The sequence below is a fragment of the Pangasianodon hypophthalmus genome, chromosome 28, assembly GCF_027358585.1.
Source record: "Pangasianodon hypophthalmus isolate fPanHyp1 chromosome 28, fPanHyp1.pri, whole genome shotgun sequence".
Taxonomy (NCBI): domain Eukaryota; kingdom Metazoa; phylum Chordata; class Actinopteri; order Siluriformes; family Pangasiidae; genus Pangasianodon; species Pangasianodon hypophthalmus.
In genome coordinates this window covers 8047552-8074551 of record NC_069737.1, presented here as the reverse complement: position 1 = coordinate 8074551, position 27000 = coordinate 8047552, and the positions used below count along the sequence as shown (strand labels likewise).

At 39.5% G+C, this 27000-nt stretch overlaps 1 protein-coding gene across 4 annotated transcripts in view; it reads left to right on the top strand.

Annotated features, from left to right (window-relative positions):
- Nucleotides 1-27000, top strand: part of slit1a (slit homolog 1a (Drosophila)) — a 94107-nt gene that overhangs the window by 37428 nt on the left and 29679 nt on the right. For all 4 annotated transcript variants that reach the window (XM_053231156.1, XM_053231157.1, XM_026943165.3 and 1 more), the window contains exons 5-14: nt 7099-7170; nt 7748-7819; nt 10080-10151; nt 11300-11463; nt 14597-14744; nt 21808-21879; nt 24832-24903; nt 25142-25213; nt 25406-25549; nt 26826-26989. In XM_053231156.1, coding sequence (XP_053087131.1) covers nt 7099-7170; nt 7748-7819; nt 10080-10151; nt 11300-11463; nt 14597-14744; nt 21808-21879; nt 24832-24903; nt 25142-25213; nt 25406-25549; nt 26826-26989 — 1052 coding nt within the window. The remainder of the gene's footprint in view (nt 1-7098; nt 7171-7747; nt 7820-10079; nt 10152-11299; nt 11464-14596; nt 14745-21807; nt 21880-24831; nt 24904-25141; nt 25214-25405; nt 25550-26825; nt 26990-27000) is intronic.

Below are 27000 nucleotides of genomic sequence, written 5' to 3'. Positions count from 1 at the left end.
TCTTTGAGGTCTTCCTTCTAATCCTTCATCTTTAACACCTTCTCTATCTTTTCATCTTGCTGCGCTTACAGCCATCCATCATTTTCTCCTCAACTTCTGCCTTCCACACCTAAACCTCTTTTTTTCTCTCTTTTTCTCAATTCAACACTTCTTAAGCACTTTCTCCTTCTCCAGAGAGAAGCAGAGAGAAAGAAGCAAAAAGTAATTTGTCATGCCCTAACATTCGCTTTTCAGGCAGGCTGATTTTATAGGAGCGACGGATGTGGATGTGTCATTGCACAGGAAGATGGATGGTGTGCAGTGCTCTGAGCATTCCTTATTGGCTCATTATTAGAGAGTTAGAGTGCATCAGAAAGCTTGCTGTCAAAATGCTGAAGTATTTATTGATTCTTGGAGAGATCTGCAGTCAGTGTTTCTCCTGCTAACAACCTTTTCTTCTTGGTGGGTTTTCTCACTCAAATCCTGGAGGTTACACAGTTTATGGTTACGTTCCACAGCATTAGTTTTTACTCTGCACTCCCCTATCTCGACTTCGAAATTTGGTTAACAGCCAACACTAACCCAAACATTTACCTTAAAGATACAATACTTACTCTCTTTCTGGGAGAATTTGTAACTGAAGCCCTACAAATCGAACAACTCATGGCTCTGGAAGTGCTGAGGTTTCTTACAGGCAAAGACATTTGCATGAGTATCTAGTCAAGTGACTAAAGAGTATAAACGACATTAACCCTTACCAAATTGTACCAGCTGAATGCTTTGCATAGGATGGGGGAAAACTCAGCAATGCTGTAGGCTGTATCACTTCTGGCCTCATTCATTCACAATATAGAGTCTGTTTCTGCCTTCCTATTTGTTTCTATGCAATTTTGGTGTTTGATGAAGCAGATAAAGGGGGGCTCTGTAAGAGTTTGTTGGACCCTGTCGTTCTATTAACAGCTTTCCACACCTCATTTGGGCAAGTAATGACTAACTAATTACAAGCCACTGTTCAAACAGAAGCCATGCATCATCAGATCAGCACTCTTTATCTTATCTTCCTATCCTTATTTTCATCTTCTGCTGCCATTCAGCTCAGATCAGATTGAAACATTCCATCATATAAGTATACAAAGAATGATGATATAACATTTATTAATAATTTTCTAGTAGACAAATGCATGTTGCTATTTGATTTCAGCAGCAGGCAGAATGAGAGATTGTGTGGAGAGAAATGGTTTTATTCCTCTAACATCCCTATTTATAAGACACTCAGGTCTTTAAAAGCAATGGATGCTTTTATATCGGCTTAAAGCACTGCAAATGGCACGCCAGAACAAAGTCAGACTAGAGCTAAATTGCACAGCGTTTCCTGAGATAATTGGGTTATTTGCTTTCCTTTGTGGAATGAGAAAGAGAGAGGCAGGTATGTGGAGAGTGAAAGATAAAGAGGTGAGTAGTAGATAGATAGAGGAAAGTAGCCTAATGGAGAATGATGAAAGATGGTCTGTGTAACTGGGAGACGATTACTGGTAAACCATACAAAATGCAGTATCTGTGGTAATGGCTCAAAAAACAGAAAGAAGATATGTCTATATCACACACTAGAGAAACCCTGCACTGATTGTTCGGCACAATTATAGGTTACTTTACAAAGACGCTGTCATTCCTCACTTTTATTCTCTACCTGTATTTGATTTTTCTGTTTTAACTATAGAGTTAGTTTAATTAGGTGTGCCATTCATCATGCTTGTTACTGCAACTGCAACTGTAACTGTAACGACTGATTATAGTCTTAAACAGTTGTCTTACAAAGTTCAAAATTACAATAACTGTGTGTAACACCTGAGAGCTGTTGAGGCAGTGACTCCAACAAGAATCCTCTCCATTGTGTTAACTAAATTTCCCACCTACAATGTGTTTGCAAGAGCAGCTTAGCAGCATAACAATTTCACAGGCTTTGATGTTTTCACATCATCCTTAACTGCTGCAGACAGCATAATAAATATTGTGGATAAGTAACCAATGGTTACTGATTCATTACTGATCCCTAATGTAGACTATGGCGTCTGGCGAGGAAGACATGAAAACATATCTTAGACTTGTGTTGTGATCTACACTTAATGATGTGGATCAACGAGAGGTCTTCCACAAAATGACTTTCCTAATCTAGAAGTGAAAGATTCAAGTACGGTTGCGAAACATGCTATAATTATGACGACAGGTCATTAACGGAGGGTCTGTAAAGCTCACTTTGTTTAGAGTGTTCTTTACTATAAGCATGTTGGTTTAGAATTTCCTTCCCATTATAAGTACATTTCCTGAGTGGGATTAAGTAGAAGCAGTGGGTTTTACACTATATGTATATATGTATATATATATATATATATATATATATATATATATATATATATATATATATATATATATATAGGATCTGAATCACTTTGACATGGGCCAAATTGTGATGGCTAGATGACTGGGTCAGAGCATCTCCAATACGGCAGGTCTTGTGGGGTGTTCCTGGTATGCAGTGGTTAGTACCTACCAAAAGTAGGCCAAGGAAAGACAACCGGTGAACCGGTGACATGGTCATGGGCACCCAAGGCTCATTGACGCGCATGGGGAGTGAAGGCTAGCCCGTCTGGTCTGATCCCACAGAAGAACCACTGTAGCACAAATTGCTGATAAAGTTAATGCTGGCTAAAGTAGAAAGGTGTCAGTACACACATTTGCATCACAGCTTGCTGTGTATGGAGCTGTGTAGCCACAGACCAGTCAGAGTGCCCATGCTGACCCCATCCACCATCGAAAGTGCCTACAATGGGCATACGAGCATCAGAACTGGACCATGGAGCAATGGAAGAAGGTGGCCTGGTCTGATGAATCATGTTTTCTTTTACATCACGTGGATGGCCGTGTGTGTGTGCATCGCTTACCTGGGGAAGAGGCAGAATCTGGGCAATGCAACGTTCTGCTGAGAAACCTCGGGTCCTGGCATTCATGTCAGTGTATATATATCTGTATATATATGTATTTATTTATTATTACAAAAGTCTGTATTAATTTATGCTTGTCTCAGAAGTGATAAAACACTTTAGAAGCATCCCATAATTTCAGATTTCCTAATTAATAAATGTGCACTGACTTCATCACAGATGCTCCAATGGAATGGACTACAAAGATGATAACAGGTCATATTGCATAAAAAACATTATAGGTATCACCTTTTTCCCTAAAGCGTGCAATGCCCTGTGTTCCCAATGAGGAAATTTTAGAACAGCTCTTGATTTCTCACTTTCACATAAACATACCTGTAATCAAACAGCAGTTGCAAGAGGGTGGAAAAGCACAAAGTGCTCCGTGCTGTGACTTAGTTTTACTGCCGCATAAGATAATTAGGCTCACCTATATTTGGAACTGTGTGTACTGTCTGAAGTTTAGGCTCAGCGACTTTTTCTGTGTAGTGTTATACACCAGATAAAATTCAGAAATAATCAGTACAGGAATTATTCTTACAAAGTTTTTCTAGTCTTTCTTTAGGGGGAAGGGTTGATTTTACAAATTGCATCAGATAATTGAGTTTACAGAGATCTTATATGTGTGTGTGTGTTTTCAGACAGTTCCACATGGCATCTACTGGTGTTATCACTGTAACTGTAACTTAACGCTGTCTGTTTCCACCCTCTATAACTGGGGGATCTGATAACCAATAAGGCCTTGAGTCTGTCATGGCAAACGTGGCTCCCAGCTCCAATTAGTTCTGCTTGGTTTGTGGCCACAGGCCACCACTTCAACCTTTGGACATGCCAGCTGGACCATTAAAGCAGAATCCAGGCACCAAATTTTGAAAACAGAATATGTACTGTACACTTCAATAAGGCAAGCAGAAGATGAGAATATCTATTGGCCTGTGTTAGAAAATTATTATATTAAAATATAAAATTATATTTAAAAAAAAAAAATAAATAAATAAAAGCGATAGTAAAATAAGGAAAAAAAAAGAGACAAAGCATTGAATAAGGCATGACATAAAAGCAGTTATAAAACCATTACATGCACACATACAGTACAATGCAGACTTTAGCTAAAAGCCTGAATAAAAAATGATAAAAATGGTAAATGCAACAACTGCGTTTCTACAATGTTTTGGAAGACAGCGTGGGTGCGTATAAGAAAAAGCTCTCCCACCTGTCTTATCTGTTCAAATTCTGGATACTGAAAAGTGGGAGAAAAAGAACCAGTCCTCGAATCTTTTTTTTTTTTCTCGTTCTTGTGAGATAACTTTGTTTTTGCTTCTAGCTGTGCTGTGGTTCCCTGGCTCCTACAAAAAAGCAGATCACAAGTTTCAGCAGGGTCAGTTACAGGTCGACTAAAAAACAGGAGCAGTTTAAAGCAGCCTTAAATGAACTTTATTCCTCTGAACTCAGCACCACATTCAAATAATCGCATACATAAATCATACTAATATAGTTTTACAAAAATTAGTTTTCAGCTATTTCCCAGATAGGTATCTGCAATCCTGTTCTTGACATTCCTGAGGGTTAATGATTAACATTCTTATTCAGACTTTCTACGAATATGGCACTTTACGGGAACGTATTTAGTCATTTACTCATCATAATGTCACGTGGAGACATATATATATATATACTTAACCATCATCCTTTGGTTTGCTGACTCTCACAGCTTAACACTAATATAGTCAGTGAATCATCACTGCAGCAAAACACCCACCACTAACTATGCTAAATCATGCTTAACCCATAGCACTACCTCTTGTCCTTTTTAAATATATGTATTTAAAGCCACTAAATTTAAAGCTTCTGTAAGCAATGTTAGCAGTTCTTCCTAACATTTTCCAAACTCAGCCATCCCTTCTTCATTCCCACATCCTCCATTTAAAACTTCTCTCCAAAGTCCTTCCCTGAAGTTCCACCAAGCCTGGCTTCAATAATTATTCTATTACACATGGACAGAGAGAGAGAGAGAGAGAGAAAGAAAGTGTGTGTGTTGTAAAATCACTAAAGAAAGAAAGAAGCCACATTTGTCTTCTTCATGCGTTCTCATTATCTTGTTCCAAGCCTTACAATTAGCCCCCTGCCTAACACCAGTTCGTAATCCACTCAAACTAACACGATCGTGGCTCTCTAAAGCCTTGGAGGAGTTCACCAATCATGTTAGCGCGTACTAACAGGATTTACAATGCTGATTTGCAGCTTGTCAGTCTTTGTTTTTCACTCGGCAGTTGTTTTTTTTTTTTGTTTTTTTTAACAATTTACACTTTGTTTTATCCTGTCGTACAGACTATAAACAATATTTAAAAAAACTGAACTAAAGTAATATCAGGAGCAAATTACAGCCGGCCTTTTTTTCCTTCTGCTTTATGCATAAGGCTTTGTTGTGATTCTGTGTTGAACATCAGGTCGCTTTTGTTCTCTGTTCTTTCTTGGACAGATAACAGAGGGCAATTAACAGTCAAACATCAGTGATGTGTGAAAAAAGAAATGTCATGTCAAGCCAATTATCAGCACAACAGGATATCAGATACCAGGCGAATAACTCCATTGGTGGGATAGCAGTCTGCTTTTGCATTAATGCTCATGTACAATCGGTAAATTATGTATTTCCCTCAGCTACGTATCAAAACTACATTATCTTTGTTATTGTTATTGTGAAATGATTATTTTCTTTGCTGAACGACAGTCACTGAAGTTGGAATTTCTAAAGGAAGAATGTTAGATCATTAAGATAATTGGATGTCTCCTGGTTTGTTTATCCAAAGCCACACGTTGTACAGCATCACCTTTTGAACCATTCATTTGTACAGGCATCCTTTTTATAATGCAATACAACATGGTGTGTTATAATAACCTAGACATACAGCTATACAAACATTGTTACAGTGGCAATTAGGAGTGTTATGGTTTGAAATGTTCAGTGTGATAATCTAGTTGGGAAATATAATTAATTAATTAACCATTTAAAAACACAATATCGTGGTTAAAAAAAAGGGGGGGGGGGGGGGGAGTATTAGCAATTTTTTTGTACACATTTTTGCGGAGTCACAGCTGGACACAAAGAGGGTGAGACTGAGAGGAGTAAGGAACATAATCACGCAAAAAAAGACAGAACAGGTAGATGGAAATGCATTTTAATCTGTAAAGTCAACAGTGAGGTAACAGATGAGTGTGTGTTCATACACCAAGACTAACCATGAAACTGTAACAACCCTAATGGCAATATCCCTTAATACCTCTAAATGGTAGACCTACTGTATATTGTTGTTGGTTGACTATTTGCTATTTGTTTTTGCGAGAACAATTTTTCAGCAATCGCCTGGCTGGTCTTAAAATACAGTCTTGATTGTCATCACTTTCATTAATTAGCTGAAAGTTTGACCAAGCACTTTGTAAGATTAATACATCTGGCGAGGGATTTTGTAAAGGAGTGTAAATGGAACTGGTGCTTCTACATCCACACATTTCGACTGGACTCAATTTTACTGGTTTTATTATTCATGGATTATGGTAATTGCTCTGGGTAAAAGTTGGTAATAAGAGAAAAGTCCATTCTGTGGGAAAGCATGTACATTGGTTTGTTTGTCGTAGAGAGTGTGAGGCATGGTAACTACCCGTACTCTGAAAGTGCTGAGCTCCCCATTGAAGCTCAGAACAAAAGCTCACACTAATTAGCCTCATTGGGTTTGTTCCCTCTCTTCTACCCTCCGTCTTGCTCCACCTTGCCATCCGCACTCTCTAACACTGTTCACAATTAGTGCTATCAATGGCTTTTAGAACAAGCTAAATGGGTTCAACCCTTCACAATGAAAGGCACATCACATTGGTTCAGTCAGGATTGGCGCTTTGTAGATGTTTGTGATGGAAATGAGATTAAAAACCACTTAAAAGCATTGTGCCTGCACTTGTATACTGACAGCTTTGGGGCACCATACAGGACTTTTTTTAATATTTTTTATTTTTTACCATTACATTGCTTTTAATAAGGGTTCAGGAATCTATTTATTACAACCTTTATTATTATATTCACAGGTTTTCAGGGTTTTCTGCATTCATCAGCAATGAATCCATTGATTAATATAGCAATTTGTTTGAACAGAGACCTGAGTGAGAACTTCATCCAGGCCATTCCCCGCAAGGCCTTCCGTGGAGCTACAGACATCAAGAACCTGTAAGTTAAACATCTCACTGATTTAATATCTATTTATATTAAATTTAAAGCTGTCTATCTTTCGTGTTAATAGTGCATGCAGTTTGGTAAAAGTGCACGCATTTTATAACAACTTCTGACCTTCAAGTCTCAAGTGCCTTCTAGCAAAGATAATTAATGGCCTATACACTGACTCTATCAATATGAGATAATTCATAATTGAGCCATCATGGAGACCCACTGGGAACTGATTTAGGTCTAAAGCTGTCTTGCTATTCAGCATGACTATACCGATATTGATTTCACCAGGCAGTGAGCGTAGTTCCCGCATATAATAAGCTCTTGCTTATGGGAATGACTGTTATTAAAAGGCACAAGAAAAAAGAGGTGGTGTTAGATGATGAGACATTCTGCATTGCTCATCGCTTTCACTGTTCTTTTCTGAATATTGGAACAGTTTATGTGTATTGATCCTGTTCAAAGCTCAAAGTGTGTGTGTCTGTGTGTGTCTGTGTGTGTGAGTGTATTGTCCTGACCATTTTGAAGTCAATCCTTTATCTTCTGTCCTTTTCATCCAAATTTTCTTTCGACTCCACAGTCAGTTGGACAAAAATCACATCAGTTGTATTGAGGATGGAGCATTCCGGGCACTTCGAGGGTTGGAGGTTTTGTAAGTAACATATATGCACTCTCATTAAGACACACACACAACACACACATTTGTCTTACTAGCCTTCTGAGGACCTTCCACTGATAGAATTATTAATGCAGTTATTTTATGTATATATATATATATATATATATATATATTTACATAAAAAATTAAAAAAAAGAAAAAAGGCAGAAAGGTAGAAATCTGCTTTTTTACAAAGCTGTGACAGTTTTGACCTTGTGGGGACATTTCTGTAACGTAATGGAGGTGGATGCATATGGAGTACGAAAAATGACTTATAAACAAATATAATAAATAAATAAATGCAGAAATAATAAATAAATGAATGACTAAATGCGGAAATAAATTATTTCCATACATCAACATTTATTTGGGTTATTTCTGTATTTCTACACTTCTTCATTTATTTATTTCTGTATTTCTGTATCCGTATGTTAATAAGGTGGGCGGTCCTAACCTCACTCACAGTGCTGGATTGGTTAAAGAGGTGGGATCGTTTTAGCTCTATTGCTACTGCCTTGGCTTGCAGTGGCTCCTCTCTTGTACACAAGCCATTTAGCCATTAAGTTGTTGACATTCATCCATTTTATGTAGTCCTGTGCTTCTGATGGCGATTTTTTTCTGAGCCATTGCTAATGATTTAAGATCATTAGTGAATTATTTAGAGAACCACGCACCACATGACTATCTTCTATTTGGTCTGGAAAGATTAATGGATGATTTAGTTCAGCTCAATGCTGATACAGATGTGGACCTTGACCCAGCTGTGTTAGACAGTCTTCAAGAAATCACCCGCCAACTTCACATCCTATCAGAGACACAGGAAGCGAACGCTGGACATCCATCCTACCTTTTACCTCCGAATATAATCGAGGCTCACCTCCGTTTTGGCCACGCCGCTGGAGACATTACCAAGCACAGTTGCTCAGAGTGTGTGAGAGAACAATTCGTCAGAGGATGGCATAGTGTGGGACAGTACAGTCATTTATACTCAACATTCTGTCTGCTGTCTGGGTTTCCTTTTTATCTTTGCTGTTGCTGAAAATGGCAGTAGCATTATATCTAAGTGTAAATTTATACAAACGGTAGTGACTAACTGCAAAGGAAAAAGCAAATACCACTAGTAATATAGACAGAAGAATAATTTTTGTAATGATGACGTGCAAGTAGACTACAAACAGTAAACAAATACTGTCTATTTTTTACTGTCTATGTCTGTTTTTTCAGTGCATCAATCCAAATCATCGGATCGATTCACCCCTAGTAAAGTGATTTCCCAATCATGATCAGGCTAAAACTATTGCACTTCCATGTTTACACTGACTACGCTCGTAACACACAGCCATAACCTTCTTCCCACCTCTGAGAGGATGAATTATACAGCTTATTACAAACCCATCACACCCATCGTTCTAGAAAAATACATTTACTGACTGCATCTGTAACTGCCTTCCCATTATTATGTTTTGAGTTTTGAGTCAACTAACCATCAGTTCTTTTCACAGTACAGACAAATGTTTTGAAATGCACAAATGGTAATCACGCATATGTTACAGATGTGGTAAAAACACTCTTTCCTTTAGTCCAGAGATCTTTATCATAGATCATACATCTGACTGGAGCTGAGGTATTGGTTTATTTTAGCCATCCTGCTCTATATGGCTTTGTGGTTGTTTGTGTGTGTGTGTGTGTGTGTGTGTGTGTGTGTGTGTGTAGTATGACAGAGAACAGGGCTGATAAAAATGACCTCCAGCAGAGGTCTATGTGAACAAAAGCGATCTCTGCTTCCTATTAGGAAATCATCACACCCTGCTAGACACTGACGAGACTTCATAAACCTACAAAAGCTCCCTGAGGCTTGCAAAACAGACATTCTCCAAAAAGCAATTTCAGAATTTTGCACCTCTTAACATTCCTGGTTGGGTTGAATTTGCCATGTGGTGCTCGCAGTGTTTGGCTCTTGCGCTACGTTACTTTCCATCTGCAAGAGATGGGGTGTTACTTGCCCTCCAGGAGGGTGAAAGAGAGGCAGGTGATAGAAGAATGACAGGCAGGAAAGGTGATACTTTTAGAAAACGATGCATGTCAACTACACAAACCAGAATATAAACAACTGTGACGGGAAAAAACTGAACTGATCCCAGATCAGCAGTAAACACAGGTCTAGGTTCAGAGTAAATCTCATGATCTGAGTAGTGGAAATCAAAGAGAATAAGCTGAAATTTAACTGCACATCATCTTGCTTGATGTTTCACAGAACACTCAACAACAACAACATCAGTGCCATACCGGTGTCCAGTTTTAACCACATGCCCAAGCTGAGGACGTTGTAAGTAAAATACATATACACACAACCATACAGGCTTTTAGAATCTTTATATTTCACGATAAATTCTAGTTATAAATTCTAATATACACACAACTAAGCAAGCACACACTATTTTTTTTGGCTCATAAGACCAATATATAGTAGCAATATGTAGTGCTAGTCAGTCTTATCTTCAAGCCGATGTTTAGGTCATAAATCAGAGACTAAGAACAGACTAAGACCAGGAAATTCAGACGCAGTAATTTTCAACTTCTTAATCATTCCTTGCTAAACATGTTGTTCCTTTACATCTGATCAGGAAAACAGTTTTCAGTGTGACATATTGCAGACATTTCAGACCAACCTTTAATGCCACAAAAACAGATCGAAATACTAATTATAGAACTTTTAAGCATCTCTCTGGACCCTAATCCGCAAACTTTTATGACATTTTTATTTGCTTAGACTTCATTTTTTTGGTCAGCTCAGCAGGCAGCTCAGCAGCTAGAGAAACCATTGTCCCACACTGCTTTGGGCCAGAAGACACACACTGTATCATTCCATGGAGTCTTGGTGGGCAGCCATAGGCCACACTAGGGTTTGTAGCCATGCCAGAAACCATTTCCTCAGTTGATCCTCAGAAGATTCGGCGCGAACAGCCTTGGAAATGAATACCCCCCTCTGACCCTATTGTCTATATATAATTAGAAAATGTGGATGCATGCTGAAATAAGGATGACTGCTTTCCAAATTTTCATAAAGTTAAAAAAAAACACTACCACCCACAATTTAAACTACGGCTTGGTTTTTATTCCAGATTACAAGGCATTAGACACGATTACTTTGGGTTTCTGTCATGAGATGTGATAGTCTTGACGAAAGACTTGACTATTATTGTTTTACTTAAATCCAGACAGGATGGTTTCATTTTACACCAGAGACAATGAGAAATAATGACTATTCATGTTTATATCTCGTGTGAGGATGATATAAATGTGGCAGTACTTTTCTTAAAATTTCAATAATAGACCAAATGGTATGAAACATAGTAAATGTGTCTGTATTATACTGTATTACTTACTTGCTTGCTTTTATGGAGCTCTGATGACAGTTTTGGTAAATGTGTAAAATCTGAACCTCCTCATTATAATCGGATTTTCCTCCTTTAGCCGTTTGCACTCAAATAATCTGAATTGCGACTGCCACCTGTCCTGGTTGTCCCAGTGGCTGCGACAGAGGCCCACACTTGGTCTGTTCACACAGTGCTCGTCTCCACCACAGCTCCGTGGGATCAACGTGGCTGAGATCCAGAAACACGAGTTCAGTTGTTCAGGTAACTCCTTTTCCAGCTGCCTTATACAGTTCAAACCTTCAGGGCCCCCTAGGTTTATTCTCCTTACTGCCACACAATAAGTACATAGTACCACAATATCAAACACAGCCACACTGATAACAGCTGGCGCATTCGGCTTCCCTCTTATTTGCTCAGCCAGAGTGAAAGGAAAAAAAAAATTGGGGATATGGGCTGGTGTTTCCCAGAGAAGTCAAAGACAGCAGGTAACTCCCTCACTCCACTTAGAGAAAGTACTGAGGCTGTATGAGAACCAGTGGGGTATGCAAGGCCATCTCTAGCTCCCAATTGCATCTGATGGTTTCGTAGAACCAGGATAGACAGCTCATTTTGGTCCCGCTTCTAAATCTTGAGAATGTTAGCCACTCAAAGAAATTACTAACAGTTGTTTGTTGGTCCCTTTCATTATTCCATCAACTGTTTGGTGCCAGGCTTAAATAGATTCTTGAGCCAAAAATTATCATGAGAAATAAAAGGCAGTTGACTCCAGTTAGCATCAAATAAAGCCTCTTAGAGACCTGTTCAGCAGTGTCCATTGCTCTTGTATACTGTTACCATTGTTAACGGAAATTTTGGATGGACTTCCCCAGTCCAGATAAGATTATATTCCCATAGACTTGCTTTTTTAGATAATCGGCAATCACGCTCACTCCTTTGGGGCCCCAGTGGCCTCTAGTGAGACAAAAGTTTCTGTTCTTCGGCTAGCAGTTCAAGGTTCTTTTAGACAGAACTAGGCCTTGTATTAATTACTCAGAGGAAGTCACAGCAGCTGAGTTTGGGAGCATCATGGAGCCAGCGCAGGACTGCGAACCTCTTCACATGCCTTGTGATTTTCACACAAGCATGCAGCATGACAGGATATGAACTATTTACTGACAGTGGGAACTGAGCTACAGAGCAGATGATAAACGAAAAGCAGGGAAAACACAACTGCAAATATAGTGATGCATTTAAGCTGCAAAATCCATTGTTGTGTTCGAGGTTCATTTGATCCTGGAGAGGAGATAACATGGATGTAACATAGATGCTGTTAGGAAAAAAGTTAGGGAATGAACTTTGAACTGATGCAGTTAAAAGGTTAAAATTTCTGCCAGCGTCTGCTTTCCAGATGATCAGATGAGGTGTTCTCAGTGTTACACTGATTATTATTATGATGCAATGTATTCATAATAATAAAAATGAGCAGATTTTGTACTCTTGTAATAGTCTCATTTACGTCCATCTTATTTAGTTGAAATGCAATCCACAAGCCTCAAATATTCATGTGTATCGCCCAATCAGACAGACTTAAACCACGTCTCCAGAGCCCTGACCAGCGTATGAACTCGCAGTGCAGAGATCATTACTGTGCAACTTGCTGGCACATAAATGCATGTTGGCTGCTTTGCTGCAGGGAGGTGTGTGTATGTATGTGTGTGTGTGTGTGTGTGTGTGTGTGTGTGTGTGTGCATGATTATGCATGAGAAGACACCTGTGTGGGATTTAGGGTGGAATGGGTGCATGAGTATGGGATACATGTTGCTGTCCGGATGTTGGGAAGGCTTTTTACCAAATCTCTACTTTATGTATTCCAATTCTTTCTTTCCAAATAGTACAACCTTGTATTATCTCGTATTATTTCTTATGTTTGTTTTATGATAGTGAAGTGATTAATGCTGTATCTACATTCTATTGTCAAGGCCATGGCTAAAGGCATGGTCTTTTGATAGGCTAAGCATTTAAGTAGCTGTAATTAAGTCAATGGCCCATGAACTAATGCCAGGAATTTCACTGTGTAATGCTTATGTGTACAATTCCACTCAATATGGCCAGACACACAAGGGAAAAGTGTTTGCCATTTAGATAGATGGCGCCAGACAGGCACACACACCTTTGTTAATGTGAGTAGTTCAATAATCCAGATGTGTTTGTGCAACTTGAATTAATCTGGGATCACCTGATAGGTGCTACATGGAAATAAACCAGAATTACCTTTATGTTTATCCCACTACTGAAGAGTTGTTCCTGATTTGGCACATTTGGAGGGCCCTCAGTGTGGCTTCTTTCTCTTTGGCTTTCACTCCTTGACTCTACCTCCTTCTATTCTCTAGTGCCTTTCCTCACTTCCCGTATGCCGGATGCATTTCTCTGGTTATGAATTAACCAGTAGGCAGCCAGTACAACCAGAACTCTGTAAAAGAGAGAGAGAGAGAGAGAGAGAGAGAGAGAGAGAAGCAAATCAAATATTCATTGGTCGAAAGGCTCCCAAGGACCAGATTTGTTATGCAGTGCAAATTAGCCCATTTAAAAGTCTGTTTTATTCGCTTTCTAGGTTACGCTGTCTAGAGGGTATCACAGTGCAGTGCTATCTTCTTATGACAGGTGCAGAGCAAAAAGTATCAGGAGAGAATATGGAGAGAGACGATTATAGCGTATGCATATTGCTGCGTCTTTTCCTTTCAGAGGCAAGGGATAAAACGCTGAATTGTTGTGAGAAGCACTGAATTGTGGTGAGAAGCGCTGATTGTGCGTATTTCAAAGCGCTCCCTTGGGCGGTGGACTGCATTGATGCGTCTTTAATATGCAGCGTATCGCACTAGAGGTGATTTGAGCTCGTCCTTGGCACTGCCTAGATGCTATTACAGATTTTGTTTGGAAAGTAGTACAAAAAATAAACTTCATTTCTATTTCATTTTTCCTCCACTGAGTTCAATGTCAGAATCCCCCATTTTTCTCTTTCCTACAAGTAAGTGGCATATATTTGTAATTGACTGACGTGGAACTTGTTGAACGGAAAAGGCTTAGGGCTGAACCTCATTTTTCCAGGGACTTGTCAAGACTAATGGTGCCTCAAGCCAAAGCCACAATCCTTCCCTCTGTGGCCAGTGCTGAAGTCAGGAGTTTGTCTCTGTATATCATTGCCTTGCTGCTTAAACAAGAAAGGAAGAAGATTCACCATAGCCCTTCATATATATTTATTTCATTTTTATTTTATGCCTTAATAATTTGCGGATTCATTTTCACCATATTCAGTCCAATAGGCAAATGTTTAAGCAAAGATGTCATTCTCTCAAGCTTATTCATTTCTTCACATTGTATCATTTCATTATTTATTGCCTTGTGTTAATGTTTGCAGGTCATTTAGAGAATTCCAGCCCACAGACATGCAGTCTTGCTTCTGGCTCCTGTCCTGCCATGTGCACCTGCAGCAATAATATAGTGGACTGCAGGGGTAAAGGATTAACAGCCATCCCGGCCAACCTGCCTGAAAACATGGCCGAAATGTGAGTATCGCACGAGCTGAGATCAATATCAAGTACTACTACTATTACTACTTCTTTAGTATTAGTGCTACTAATGTCTATCTTAATTTTACTATTAAATTAGACTATGCTAGTGTAACTGTATCTCTAAAAAGATCATGAACAGCTAGATATTATTTTAATGCGTCCAGTCATCCTTCACATATGACGGAAGAAAAAAGCGAATGAAGTTTTATGAATGTTGAAACCTCCTGCCACTGTTTGCGTGTTAAGGATCGACATGATTTTTTGACCATCTTTTGATCTTTTACGTTATTAATGTGATTACTGGCTTACTGAACAGCTTTTTCATCAGGTTTTCTGAAGAACTCTATATTTTTCTATTGAATTTGGCGTCGGATCACACAGCTCTGAAGTGGACGTGTGTGCTCAAAACGATTCCATGTTTAACCCATTTTGTTTATGGTGGGCCCTAAGAGCAGTCTTGGCTTTTCAGACTTCCCATAATGCACATACATCATCCTTAGGGAGCCTGAGCATCTGACTGTTCCCCTTTTGCCCTTTTCATGCAGCGAACATATGTGAGCAATTAGTTTGAAACCGACGGTGGCTTATCTGCATGCAGATGTCGCCTGGGGCATGAAGGCCATGGTTATGATAACTGACTGCTTCTAGGAAATCTCTTATGATAATATCTTTATATTATGCAAGATTGTACATATCTTTTTTTATGTGTGCAGCCTAGGTAAACGTTTTTTTTTGGACATATTCATCTACATGAAATTCTGAAAACTAAATATTCTTGACCCCTAGAAATGATAATGAAGGGAAGTAGTTTTTTCAAGTATTTTAAAAACCCAGGCATTTTAACATTACATTGCAGTTGTAAAAACAAAATTCACTGACATCTGCCACTAAGACTTGGATTACTATGAATCAAGTAGATTAATTACATTAATAGATTTAGACAGGGAAAAAGTAAGTGGCATACTGATTGGTCAGATGAGAGGATCGGTCTCGTTATTTCATTATGGCACGATGAGATTAGCCTCAGAAAATCGGCATCTAAAACACGACCTAGCAAAGTTTACTTAGCTACATTTACATTTATGTACTTGACAGATGATTATCCAAAACGACTTACAAGCAAGTGCACAAGATGTAAGCTAATGGCCTTGCTCCAGGACCCAACTGTAGCAGCTTGGTACCAGGATTCAAGCTCATAACCTTCAGATCAGTCGTCCAGAGCCCTAACCGCTGAGCCATCTCTACTCAGAAAGGGTTTCTGTGATGATGGTTAGACAGGCTGGCTGTTTTCACTACCTGGATTCCTAAAATGGCAGTTGAATGGAGCTAGCTAAGCTACAAGATAGACTGTAGCAGTGATATATAAAGAAAGTAGTCATACCTGACTAAGTATCTGATATGTGTGCACTTATAGTCAAATGGCAGGATATATATGTATACATATAGTCATAACTGTGTACATAAACCATTGCAGTACAGGGGAAAAAAATAATAAATCACCAATTTCCATCATTAGCATTTTTACTATACCCATTTACTTCAGCCAAACCAGGTAAATGAGTACAGTTAAAAAAAAAAAAAATTTCACCAATTTCCAGTCAGCACTGATGACGCTAATAAGTAGCTTTCAATGCCTTTGCCGAGGTTTGGGCAGCAGATAGCTAGCTAGCTAGCTCGCGCGCTAGCTACCTGCTGCCCTGTAATGTCGTTTTAGCTAACTAGCTATGTCGTTTAAAAGCAAAAAAAATAGCTGGAAGATTTTCTGATAAAATACAGCTGAATATAGTTTCCTCATCTAGACATAAATAAGTAAATTTAGAGTTATTTTTTAACAGCAAGACAGACAGATAAACTAAAATGCTATAAAATGTTTAAAATCTATGAGGTAGCAACGATTGGTCCTTCGTGAAAGATTCTGCTCATTGAAGCAATTCTTTGAGACTGAACTTTGAATCTAATTTTATCGCAGATAAATAACGGTCAATTAGACCTAATAAATTGATTAAAAAAATGAATACTAAAATTAGAATGGACCTTCATAATAACTGGGTCTGGAGGAATTGATCACAGCAAAAGTATGAGACCAAAGTCACTTTGTGTCACAGAGAGACATCAGAGAAATTGATCAGAGCCAAATATTCCCAATACATACTCAAATACAGTAGATTTCTACTAGATTGGAGGCAAATGTTAGCTCTAGGATAGTCTATAGGCATTTTTTAACTATAAAATAAATTTACGTTACCCCTCACTACAGATTTATTTCATGAACAGTATTTTATTTGTTTTATTTTTTAATGTTTGATTTTTGGATTAATCCCATTTAATTAAAGTGACTAGTTAAACTGCTATATAAACTCAATAACAAATATAATTATAATAATAATAATAATAATAATAATAATAATAATAGTAATAATCGATTTTATTTCCACTACTGTAACAAAATAAAATAAAAAGAAAATCACAGATCCCCTGGCTATGCTTCATGAACCTTTGGGATTCCCTAGACCCCACTTTGAAAACCACTGGTGTAACCAAAATCTTTTATAAGAATTCTTTACATAAATCTAAGCCTTATATTTAACTAAAGCATTTGAAACATATCTTAAATTAATATCTTCATAGTCATCCATTTTTAGATACATTTTAGATACTGTTATAATAATAACAGTAACTCTGGACTGGATTCAGGGTTTAATCGAGGTATAATCCTCCATCTCTTGTGCTGATGTAGTGTCATTACACCAGAAAAAAATAGCCAAGTAATAATAAAGGTGTTGCAGCGGTCTTTGTAGAGAACAGCTTGTGTTGCATTGGTGTGTATCAGGAGGAAAGTGAATTGGAGCTAAGGCTTTGGATCTCACTCACTCATCACGCTGTGCACATATCCATAGAGCAGGGTGGCCATGTTAGCAGCTCATTCATCCATCCACAGCCCAACTTACACAAAGGAAACCATCAGGCTGTGCTCACAGTGAAGAGATGCTATCGGCAGGCTAATACGGCCTTGGCCTGATCTCAGTATTTTCTTGGCCGCTAAGCCGTCCTGGACTTTTCGCTTTATTGATATAGCACTAAAAACTGTAGAGTTGATTAAAATTTGGTTTGACTGTGAATGTTATTATGTAGCACATCTTGTAAGATTCAGCTTCAATGTGGACTAATATAATTTAATCGATAATAATATAACACTCATAATGTATAAGAGCTCTCATAGAAGTGTGAGGGAAGATACAAGCACACAGCGTAACAGGAATTTATATCTGTTTCAATGGCTTTATCGCCGTGCCTATGCGTTTGTTTTTCATGTTACACGCGCACACACACTTGTTGTTCTTTATATTTTATAAGGAATTACCCATTCTGAGGTGAACGAAAGCAAAACTTCTCATTTCGCATCATTTAAGGTGAGGGCAAGGAGGGTAGTGGACTGGATTCTGCATTTCAGTTTACTTAAAAAACATGTTTAAAAATACATGGGTGTTGCTTAATAACCCTGACCCATTTACAGTGCCTTGGCAACAACGTTTAGAGGAGGCCAGAACTTTCCCAGGTGGCATGAGAGCCCAGAAGACGGTGTTCATATTTGAAGTAGCTCTGGTTCTGTATAGTCCTGTGGCCATCTTGACACAGGTGCTAATGTGATAACACACTTCTAAAATGTTGTAAAGGATAAAGTTTAAGGACATTTACAGTATATTGCAGTATTGTGAATGCTCAAAGAACCCTGGTTTTGTCTCAAAAATCATGTGTTTAGGCTGTGTTCAGTCAGGTGTATCTACTCGTACTCCCAAACTAACGTGTCTCCGTCCTCGGGCCTTCAAAAAACTGCTCAGCCGTAGCTGTCCAGTGAGTTTTCTTTCCCCAGTGACCTTGAAATGTTTTCCCTTTTCAAAATAAGTTATGAAAGCATGTTCTATGATAAATGAGGTCAATATATTACTTTCCAGCTTCAAAAAACTCCTAGTCTTGGAGGCTTGTCAGTTTGTTCTGTATTATGATGTATTTGTTATCAATTCAATACAGACATCCAGCCCACTATTATCCATGCCTTGTAAGTTTTAACAAAAAACTCTGAACTTCTTGCCTTCTCCCATCTCATAGTTCCTCCAGGACTGCACCACCTAAACACTCCGCTGCCCATACTTTATCCATCTTTCACAAGTTTCTCCTCCTCCTTCGTTATACTGTACAATAGTTTTCAATTACAGCAGGACAGCCATGCTTGCTCATGGCCTCAAAACAAATCACAGAAGCCCAACAGTCATTATTTTTCTGCTTCCTGGTCTGGGCCTACGTGGGAGTGTGTTTGTAATGTCTATGATTACTGCAGATTGGGGGTTTCAAAAGCATGCTTTTTTTCAGCCAGACTTGTTTTTGACAGTCTGCTGTTCTGCTGCTTTTTTAGCAAAACTAGCTTGTACTTTTTGCCTTTTTTGGGTACTTCACCATGGAGCCAAGGGATCATTATCAAGTTTCTTATGATTTCTGACAAAATCCCAGCTTCGTTTTTTTTTTTTTTTTTTTAGCTCATATAACAGAACGCATCAGGACAAATCAGGTTGATACTAGTAACTATCAAACTCTGAGCTGATGAATGGCATGGCATGCATTGATTGTACTCCCTTGATTATTTCATTCTCTCTCATGGATTTTTTTTTTCTCTCTTTTTGTCCCTTTTTGATTGGAGGCCCTGGGCAGCTTGTCTGTAGATAATCAATCCTGTCTTTGTGGAAGCTTTGTTCAGACCCTTAATCAATTCCAATCTGCCATTGTCTAAGCTTCTTTATTCATCACCTGATCTCTACATCGTGACAGAACTTAAAGTCACCAAGTATTGATTTTGGGGAAGGGTGAGAGGCTTATATGCATAGTAGTTAAATTCATGCCTGAGACTCCTGGTCAGTAGAACGTCTTAGTAGAATGTGGTCCTGCTAAAGCGAGTGTAACGTCTAGTAAATTAGTATGGATGCTCACTTATAAAGTCTGAAAAGGCTGAAGAACAAAACACAATGCCTGGAAAAGAGTGGTCAAAATCATGAACACCACAGGAATGTGCTTAGCTCTATCCTGTGGCCTGGAACTGCCTCCATCCGTGCAATTGAATGTGCATTTCTTTAATTCCCACTAAATGCATCTTTGAAGTGGAATATCTTGCTTAATTAAAAATTATGCAAGTCAGTTTTCGCAGCCGCCACTGTTACTCCAATCTTCACTGAGGGCCAGAATTTAAAACCAGTTAACTTATCTATGAGCAAAGAAGTGCCTCATTGGTGGATGCATTCCACAATCAGGCTTATGTATGCAAGCAGAGGCAGTTTTGTCTGCATTGATGGTCTAGGTCACTTCACAGCTTTTAAAATTGCCCCTTTTAATAAGGCTTAGGGGGGATCAAGGCGTATGCCTTGTGGCAGAGGTGAAATGTGTGGTCATTAAGCAAAAGCTTCTTAAGTTTAAAAAAAAAAAAAAAAAAAAAAAAAAAAAATCAGACCAGCATGCACAGCCACTAATGGGACTCTCAAAACGCGAGAGAAATAAACCTTTATTGCGTTCCCGGACTTTTTCCAGCACAGCTGATGCTGATTAGAGCCTTCCAATTCGTAAAGATTCCACAAAGGGATCGCTACACATGCGATTAATAACAGTTAAACAGTCTGAATTTGAGCCTTTGGCGCTCTCTGACTTGTCATTACACACCCCGCACATAGGCATATTCAGCCGGTGACATAAATACACACAATTAAGTTAAAGAGGACATCCTTAAATCAGTACATCAACAGCCAAATACATACATGAGACGTTTCGTGTCACAGTGAGACATGTATAATATGTGCGTAACAATGACAATACGTGCACACTGCAGCAGAACGTATGTGTAAGTGTGTAATGACACAAACGCAGGTGCACAGAGCTAAAGCCGTAGAGACAGATTCTGGACTTGAGACCCGGCAAGATTGATGGTGCGAACTGATTGTGTGTGGCTTAATACTAACTCTCCTAATGGCTGCCTGCGATGTAAAAAGAGGCCAGAACAACTTGTGGTTTCTAATGATGCCAGCAGTGTAGTGGTTTGAGGAATCTCAGATGTCTGAGACTCAAATTTGCTCAGCGTCCCTGCTTCAGTACCACTGAAACTAAACTCTGTAAGTCACATGGCATTTCCTTTTACTCACCTTGATCAGTGCCTACCTTTGCTTGTTGCTTTTTCATTTCTCTTTTTTTCTGAATTGAGTTGGAAGGAGGAAGAGGAACATTAGTAGTTCTTATGGGTGGGGTGGACAGCCATCAGGTGCTCATTTGGCAAGTTTCTACAGTGAGATGTTGGGATTATGAAGCTGAGGTTGACTCGTTTAAGCCGTTTAACCCTTGCTGACAGTGTCAGTAATGCAGGTCTTGACCATGCATAGCCATAATGCACTTACTGCCAGCTCATACTGAGAACACACCCCTATGGATCTGTTAATGACTTCTTTGTAGGATAGACAAAATTAAGCTCTCAAAAACAAACAAACTTGTGGTTAATTAAAGAAACAGAACCATATGAAGTTGTAGATACTCTTCAGTAAGATGGAGTTAGGTCGTAATGTCGTGGGCTAAGAGAGCAACAGCTGGTCTTAGAATATAATCGGACCCTTTTGCTAACTGGCCTTACTGATTTTTATTCAGTAAAAGTAGATGGGAAATATAATTCAGGGAAGTTCTTGTGGATCTTGACATTCTCCTGGATCAAATACATTCAGAAACTATGTGAGCTGGCCCAAAGGAAGAGACCGGAGGCCAGCAATGTCAGTTCAAAATGCAAATTACCTTCCCTTATTTCAAGCATTTCTATGATTTCCATTGTCATTGTCATTGGCACAATAACTTGTTATTATGTAAATATGATCCATTTGAGGCTGGGATAACAAGAAGCACCTGACCATTATGCAATCGGGCCAAGCGGCTGCATGTTAATGAGCTTTGTTGCCATGGTGTTCTTTGTTGTCTGGTTTTCTGACTTCCACCAATGTCCCTCTCTTCTTCTCTCCCTTCTTTTTTTTTTCCCCTTCCACAGACGACTGGAACAGAACGGTATCAAGTCCGTCCCACCAGGAGCGTTTTCGCCTTACAAGAAGCTGCGCCGAATGTGAGTTTATTGACCCAACAGCATTGAAAATAACACAGAAATGACAGGAAGTTTAGCATGTTATATTAATTGTCAAAATTGGACCCAAAAGTAAAGAAGTGGGCTTACACACACATTTTTTTTTTTTTGATATTTGCCCATTACTGTCACTGGCAAATAAAAGGAATGTCACTCTCTTGGAAGGCATATAATAATTCAACAGCAAACAGTCAAAATAAAAATGACAGCAAGATGAGACAAGCCTAGTTTTGCACAGCATTTTTTCTGCAAATGTCAATGATAGAGGATTTCAGATGATTTTTTTTTTAAGGAAATCCCTAATGCTATGCTAATATTTGATTAGCCTTCCATATCTTACTGTTGAGAATGAATGAGTTAACTAAACACAGAACAGGTAGTCATGGGTATTAGCGTTATGCATTAAATTTAAATTATATAGTGCCTTTTTATACCCAAGGTCGCATTACAATTTTGGAAAAAGAAACACACTAAGACACAAGACAGTGATAAAACAAACAAACAACTGAACAAGGAAAATTCCTCAAAAGCTGTGACTGTGATCGAACATAAATACACCAATACATTACAGCACTGAGGGCTGAGAAGCCCCAAGACCACTCAGAAAGATAGCACCAAATGGTGCATGCAGAGAGTTAAAGGGTCGGAGCAAGCATCCATGCCATCGACAAAAGCAACAGACATGTCAAATGTGATCAGGCCACTGTCAGTGGACATGCACTTGAAAGCACTTGGAAGACTTACGGAGGCCAGGGGAAATCCGCCAGTCAAGCTTGGGTCTGGAGCTCCGCCACAACCAGCAACCAATGGACAATAATAAAATAACAGACAGAAGCAAAAACAAACATCAAACATATAAATGGAAGAAAGAAAGAAAGAAAGAATCAGACAACTTATAGCTTACCTCTTGTCAGTACAACTATACATAAATAAAGCACTTTTGTCATTCTGGATGTCACCTGTATTCTGTCAAATCCTGTCCACTTGCTAGGATTGCCTAGAAATGTCCACAAATTGAGAAGTCCAATTCTAGAGAGTCCAATTCAAAAGAGTGGAATTTGAGAGGCATAATTTCCCACCACACCTATCTTCCAACCAATCCTTTGTTCATATTTGTCTACAATGTCCAAAATCTGATTTCTGTAAAGTGGACTCTTAACAAGTAAGAGCCCTATCACTTGTAGTCAGCCCTATCACAGCGTTCGGGAATAATCATAGCTCATGAGGCAGGATTTGTCAGAACATGGGTGGGAGAAAAAATAATGGATAAGCCAAGTTTCTTAACACCCTTGAGTTTATTGATAGATTGCTACCCTAGGTTCTCTTTCACCACCTACTGTACAGAAGGCCCAAGCACTCCCATGCTTGCACACTATAATGAGTCAGTCAATCAGTCTGCAGGGGAACATGACTCTTCTAGGCCAATTTGTCAGTCTGGCCAAAAAACGTGGCATTAGGTGGAATTTTGCATATTAATGAACCATTTTTCTCCAATTACTTTAAACAAGTTACAACAATTCATGCTTAACTCACTGTAACTTGTGCCCAGAGGGATTACCGTCCATGGAAGGACTAGCATCCCAGATGGAAGACTCTAGACTCGATGGCCTGAATGACCTGAAGCAGCAGCCACATCCACAAAAGCCTTGGCTTTTGCCTAGTTTTGGCCCTCAAATAGCAGCCGTGGGAAGAAGGAGAATTTCTTTTTTCTATTTCAGAGACCGCTCACTTGTCCTTCAATGATGCATTGGCCCAGTAACCAAACAAGTCATGGCACTGCTTAATCTGTGTAAAAATAACACTCACACATTTCCCTCCCTTTAGCCTGTCTGCTTTTTCAGCTGTCCCACTTGCCATCACAACTTTTCACCAGGCTGGAAGAGTCCAAGTAATCCACTAATGGAAGGGTGGTAAAGAAAAAGTTTGTTCCTCAACATTCCTGTTGATACAAACCACAACCCAGTTTTAGAGTTGTCTGCCGACTTCATGCACATCATAGTTATGGTCCTCTTGTTGTTTTGTCACTTGTAGAAACCAATTTGTATTATCAGATTTAGACCACCTCTAGGGGGGAGGTGGGGGGAATGGGAGTGATTGGCCAGATCAAGGACATATTATTCACCCTCCAGAATGTGTAGGAAATCAGACTTCAGACTTCTGCCTGGAGACAAACTTCCAGTGTACTTCAGATCATATCAATTTAAGTGCATGGGAGGAACCACAGTACATCATCTAAGTGAAAAGCACATATTTGGCTGAAGGACTCAATACCACACGTCTGTATTTGATTTAAACACTTTCAGCTGACTGGTGCTGGGGATGTTACCTAAATGTTCATCGAGAGGACAGCCTCTTCCCATGTACACTATTTCACAACACAGATTGACAGATCTAGAGCATTGTACATGCTTTCTTCCCTTCTGAGACATTTTTGAAGCACAGTTAGAAAACACTCGGCAGCCCTGTCTCGTCTAGGAAGCTCACAGCACAAAGAATGCCCACTGTGGTTTTGACAGAGGGCCACGAACCTGTGGAGTTTGTTAAACTGTGTTCCAGCATGAGGGAAAAGCCCTGCGCCTTTGAAATATCCCACCTCATCACTCCACTACTGGGCAGACAGGCTGAGCCAGCCAGAAACCATGCCCTGGGCAACTGCATCCTCAGCCAACCCATGCACAGCTCACTGTGGACAGCCACGTAAATGGGTACAGACTGGGTGCCCAAAAAATGCCCATTGTCTGTCAGCAGAAGACTGATCAGATTGAGTGGAGAGAGTCATGAGTGACTGATGTTCCAGTGGTGTTAGGGAATGGGGGCACAGGGTCAGAGCACTTGTAGAGTGTCTGAGTCTGTTACTCTTTCTTTGTTATTTCTTTCTTTCTCATTCTCTGCAATTCTTTCTGTCTCATTACCCTGTTTTTCCCCTGTTCACAGAGACCTCAGCAACAACCAGATCTCCGAGATTGCTCCTGATGCCTTCCAAGGCCTGCGTTCCCTAAACTCTCTGTACGTGTGTGTTGCTTGTCAAAATGTTTGTGTTGAATTTAACCAAAAGACACCAAAATCATGTGGAGCCTAGATCAGCTTTTTGAGAGTAAACATTTGAACTCATCAAGAGCCTCTCGAAGCATCTCAGGCTGACAGCTTAAAACAGTTACAGTTTCTTGAAATATCAGTACCATATGTATGAGTCTGTTCAATTTAGACTTCCATTACTGCAAATACTGCTTTCTCTGACCTTCAGGGTGCTGTATGGGAATAAGATCACCGAGTTACCCAAAGGAGTGTTTGACGGGCTCTACGCCCTCCAGCTGCTGTAAGTCTGACAAAATCTTGGAGTCCTTATATAAATACCATAAACCTGGTTGAGATGATAGCCAGATATAGCCTGCAATCTGCATCAATTTGGCTCAATTCAGTATTTTACAAGTATAAATGTGTCTTGTTTGACCTGCTCTCATCAGTCTGTTTTTCTCTCTGTGTGGCTTGTTTCCTCTCCTCTCCCCAGACTACTGAATGCCAATAAGATACACTGTGTCCGTGCTAATGCATTCCAAGACTTGCAGAACCTTTCCCTGCTGTCTCTCTATGACAATAAGATCCAGACCCTGGCCAAGGGCACCTTTGCCTCGCTGCGTGCCATTCAGACACTGTAAGTGCCTCCCTAACTTTCACTCTTCCCATTCTTCATTCTATCATCTGATCAATCCATTTCTAGGCATCAGAAACCACAAACATTTCTGTCTCTTGGCCAAACTAACTCCCACAAGCAAAGGCATACAATATTTTTGGCCAACTAGTGCCCTTTTCCCATACTTCTGCTCTATTGCCACCTTAAATACATGTAGTGACACATTTTGTTTACACCTGTAACCTTATCTCATAACAGAGCAATGGCATAGGGATGTATAAAGGGTATCATAAATCATTTACACTGGTAATTTTATCTTAGGGGGACTTCAAACAATAGTCTGTATTCCTCCCGGGTTCCAGAACTGCTCCATAAACCATAGAATATGAAAAACAATACCCTCTAGCCCACACACTTTGAAATAATCTCAAAGTCTGACATGTTCCTTGCCGTTTTTTAATGGATACACTTGTACACTGCTGCTAGCTGAGCAACCAATTGAAGAAGTGTTGCGACTGAACTGCACGCAAACCCAGACATGGCATGCAAGACCAAGACATTTTTTCTTGACGTTTTCTTGTCTCCTCCCCAACATGCGTCTCTAAAGTCAGTAAAGCATACTGGGTGACATTTAGAAAGAAAAGCCAAAATGGTAGTTATATTTAGACTGAATTGTGAGGAACCACTATAAGATAACCTCTGCCCCCCCGTTGTCCACTGCCTGCATTGTTCTAGATTTAGACACACAGCTCGTATGACCACAGCTATGGTTGCTGCATGTCTAGCACTCCAGCACTCCCAGCTACTGTGTACCCTCTCATTCAACTCTTGGACTGCATGCAGGGAACAAAAAAAGTTTAACAGTTACTGGAACAGTGTTATCGGATTACATTAAAGCTGGAACAGTCCCTAGGCACCGCTTGGAATTAACTGGCCATAGTAAATAGAGATATTGGATGGTGTAATGGTTGCAGAGAATTATCGAAAAACTTTTCTGCTGCGATATCCCAACCAAGCCAGTGTTTATTAAATATAGCTTTAATATGGAAAGACTACTGTGAATTAAGTGACACAATTTTACTATGAAAGCCCTTCAGTACAATAGCCTTGGTTATTACCCCTAGTCTTTTCATATGGTCTGGTTAACATTCAAAAACTTTAAGAGAAAAAAAAATATAGCTCTTGTATCGATTGCGTCTAAATATTGGGTAAAGATCTCTAATGATTTGCAGTGTTGTACAAGCAGTGTGTTTGTCTGGATGCTAATGTTTTCTCTTTTTTCACTTGGCCACTACAGTCACCTGGCTCAGAACCCATTTATCTGTGACTGTAACCTCAAATGGCTAGCCGACTATCTCCGTGCCAACCCGATCGAGACGAGCGGTGCACGGTGTGCTAGCCCACGCCGCCTTGCTAACAAGCGCATCGGCCAGATCAAGAGCAAGAAGTTCCGCTGTTCTGGTGAGCCATTG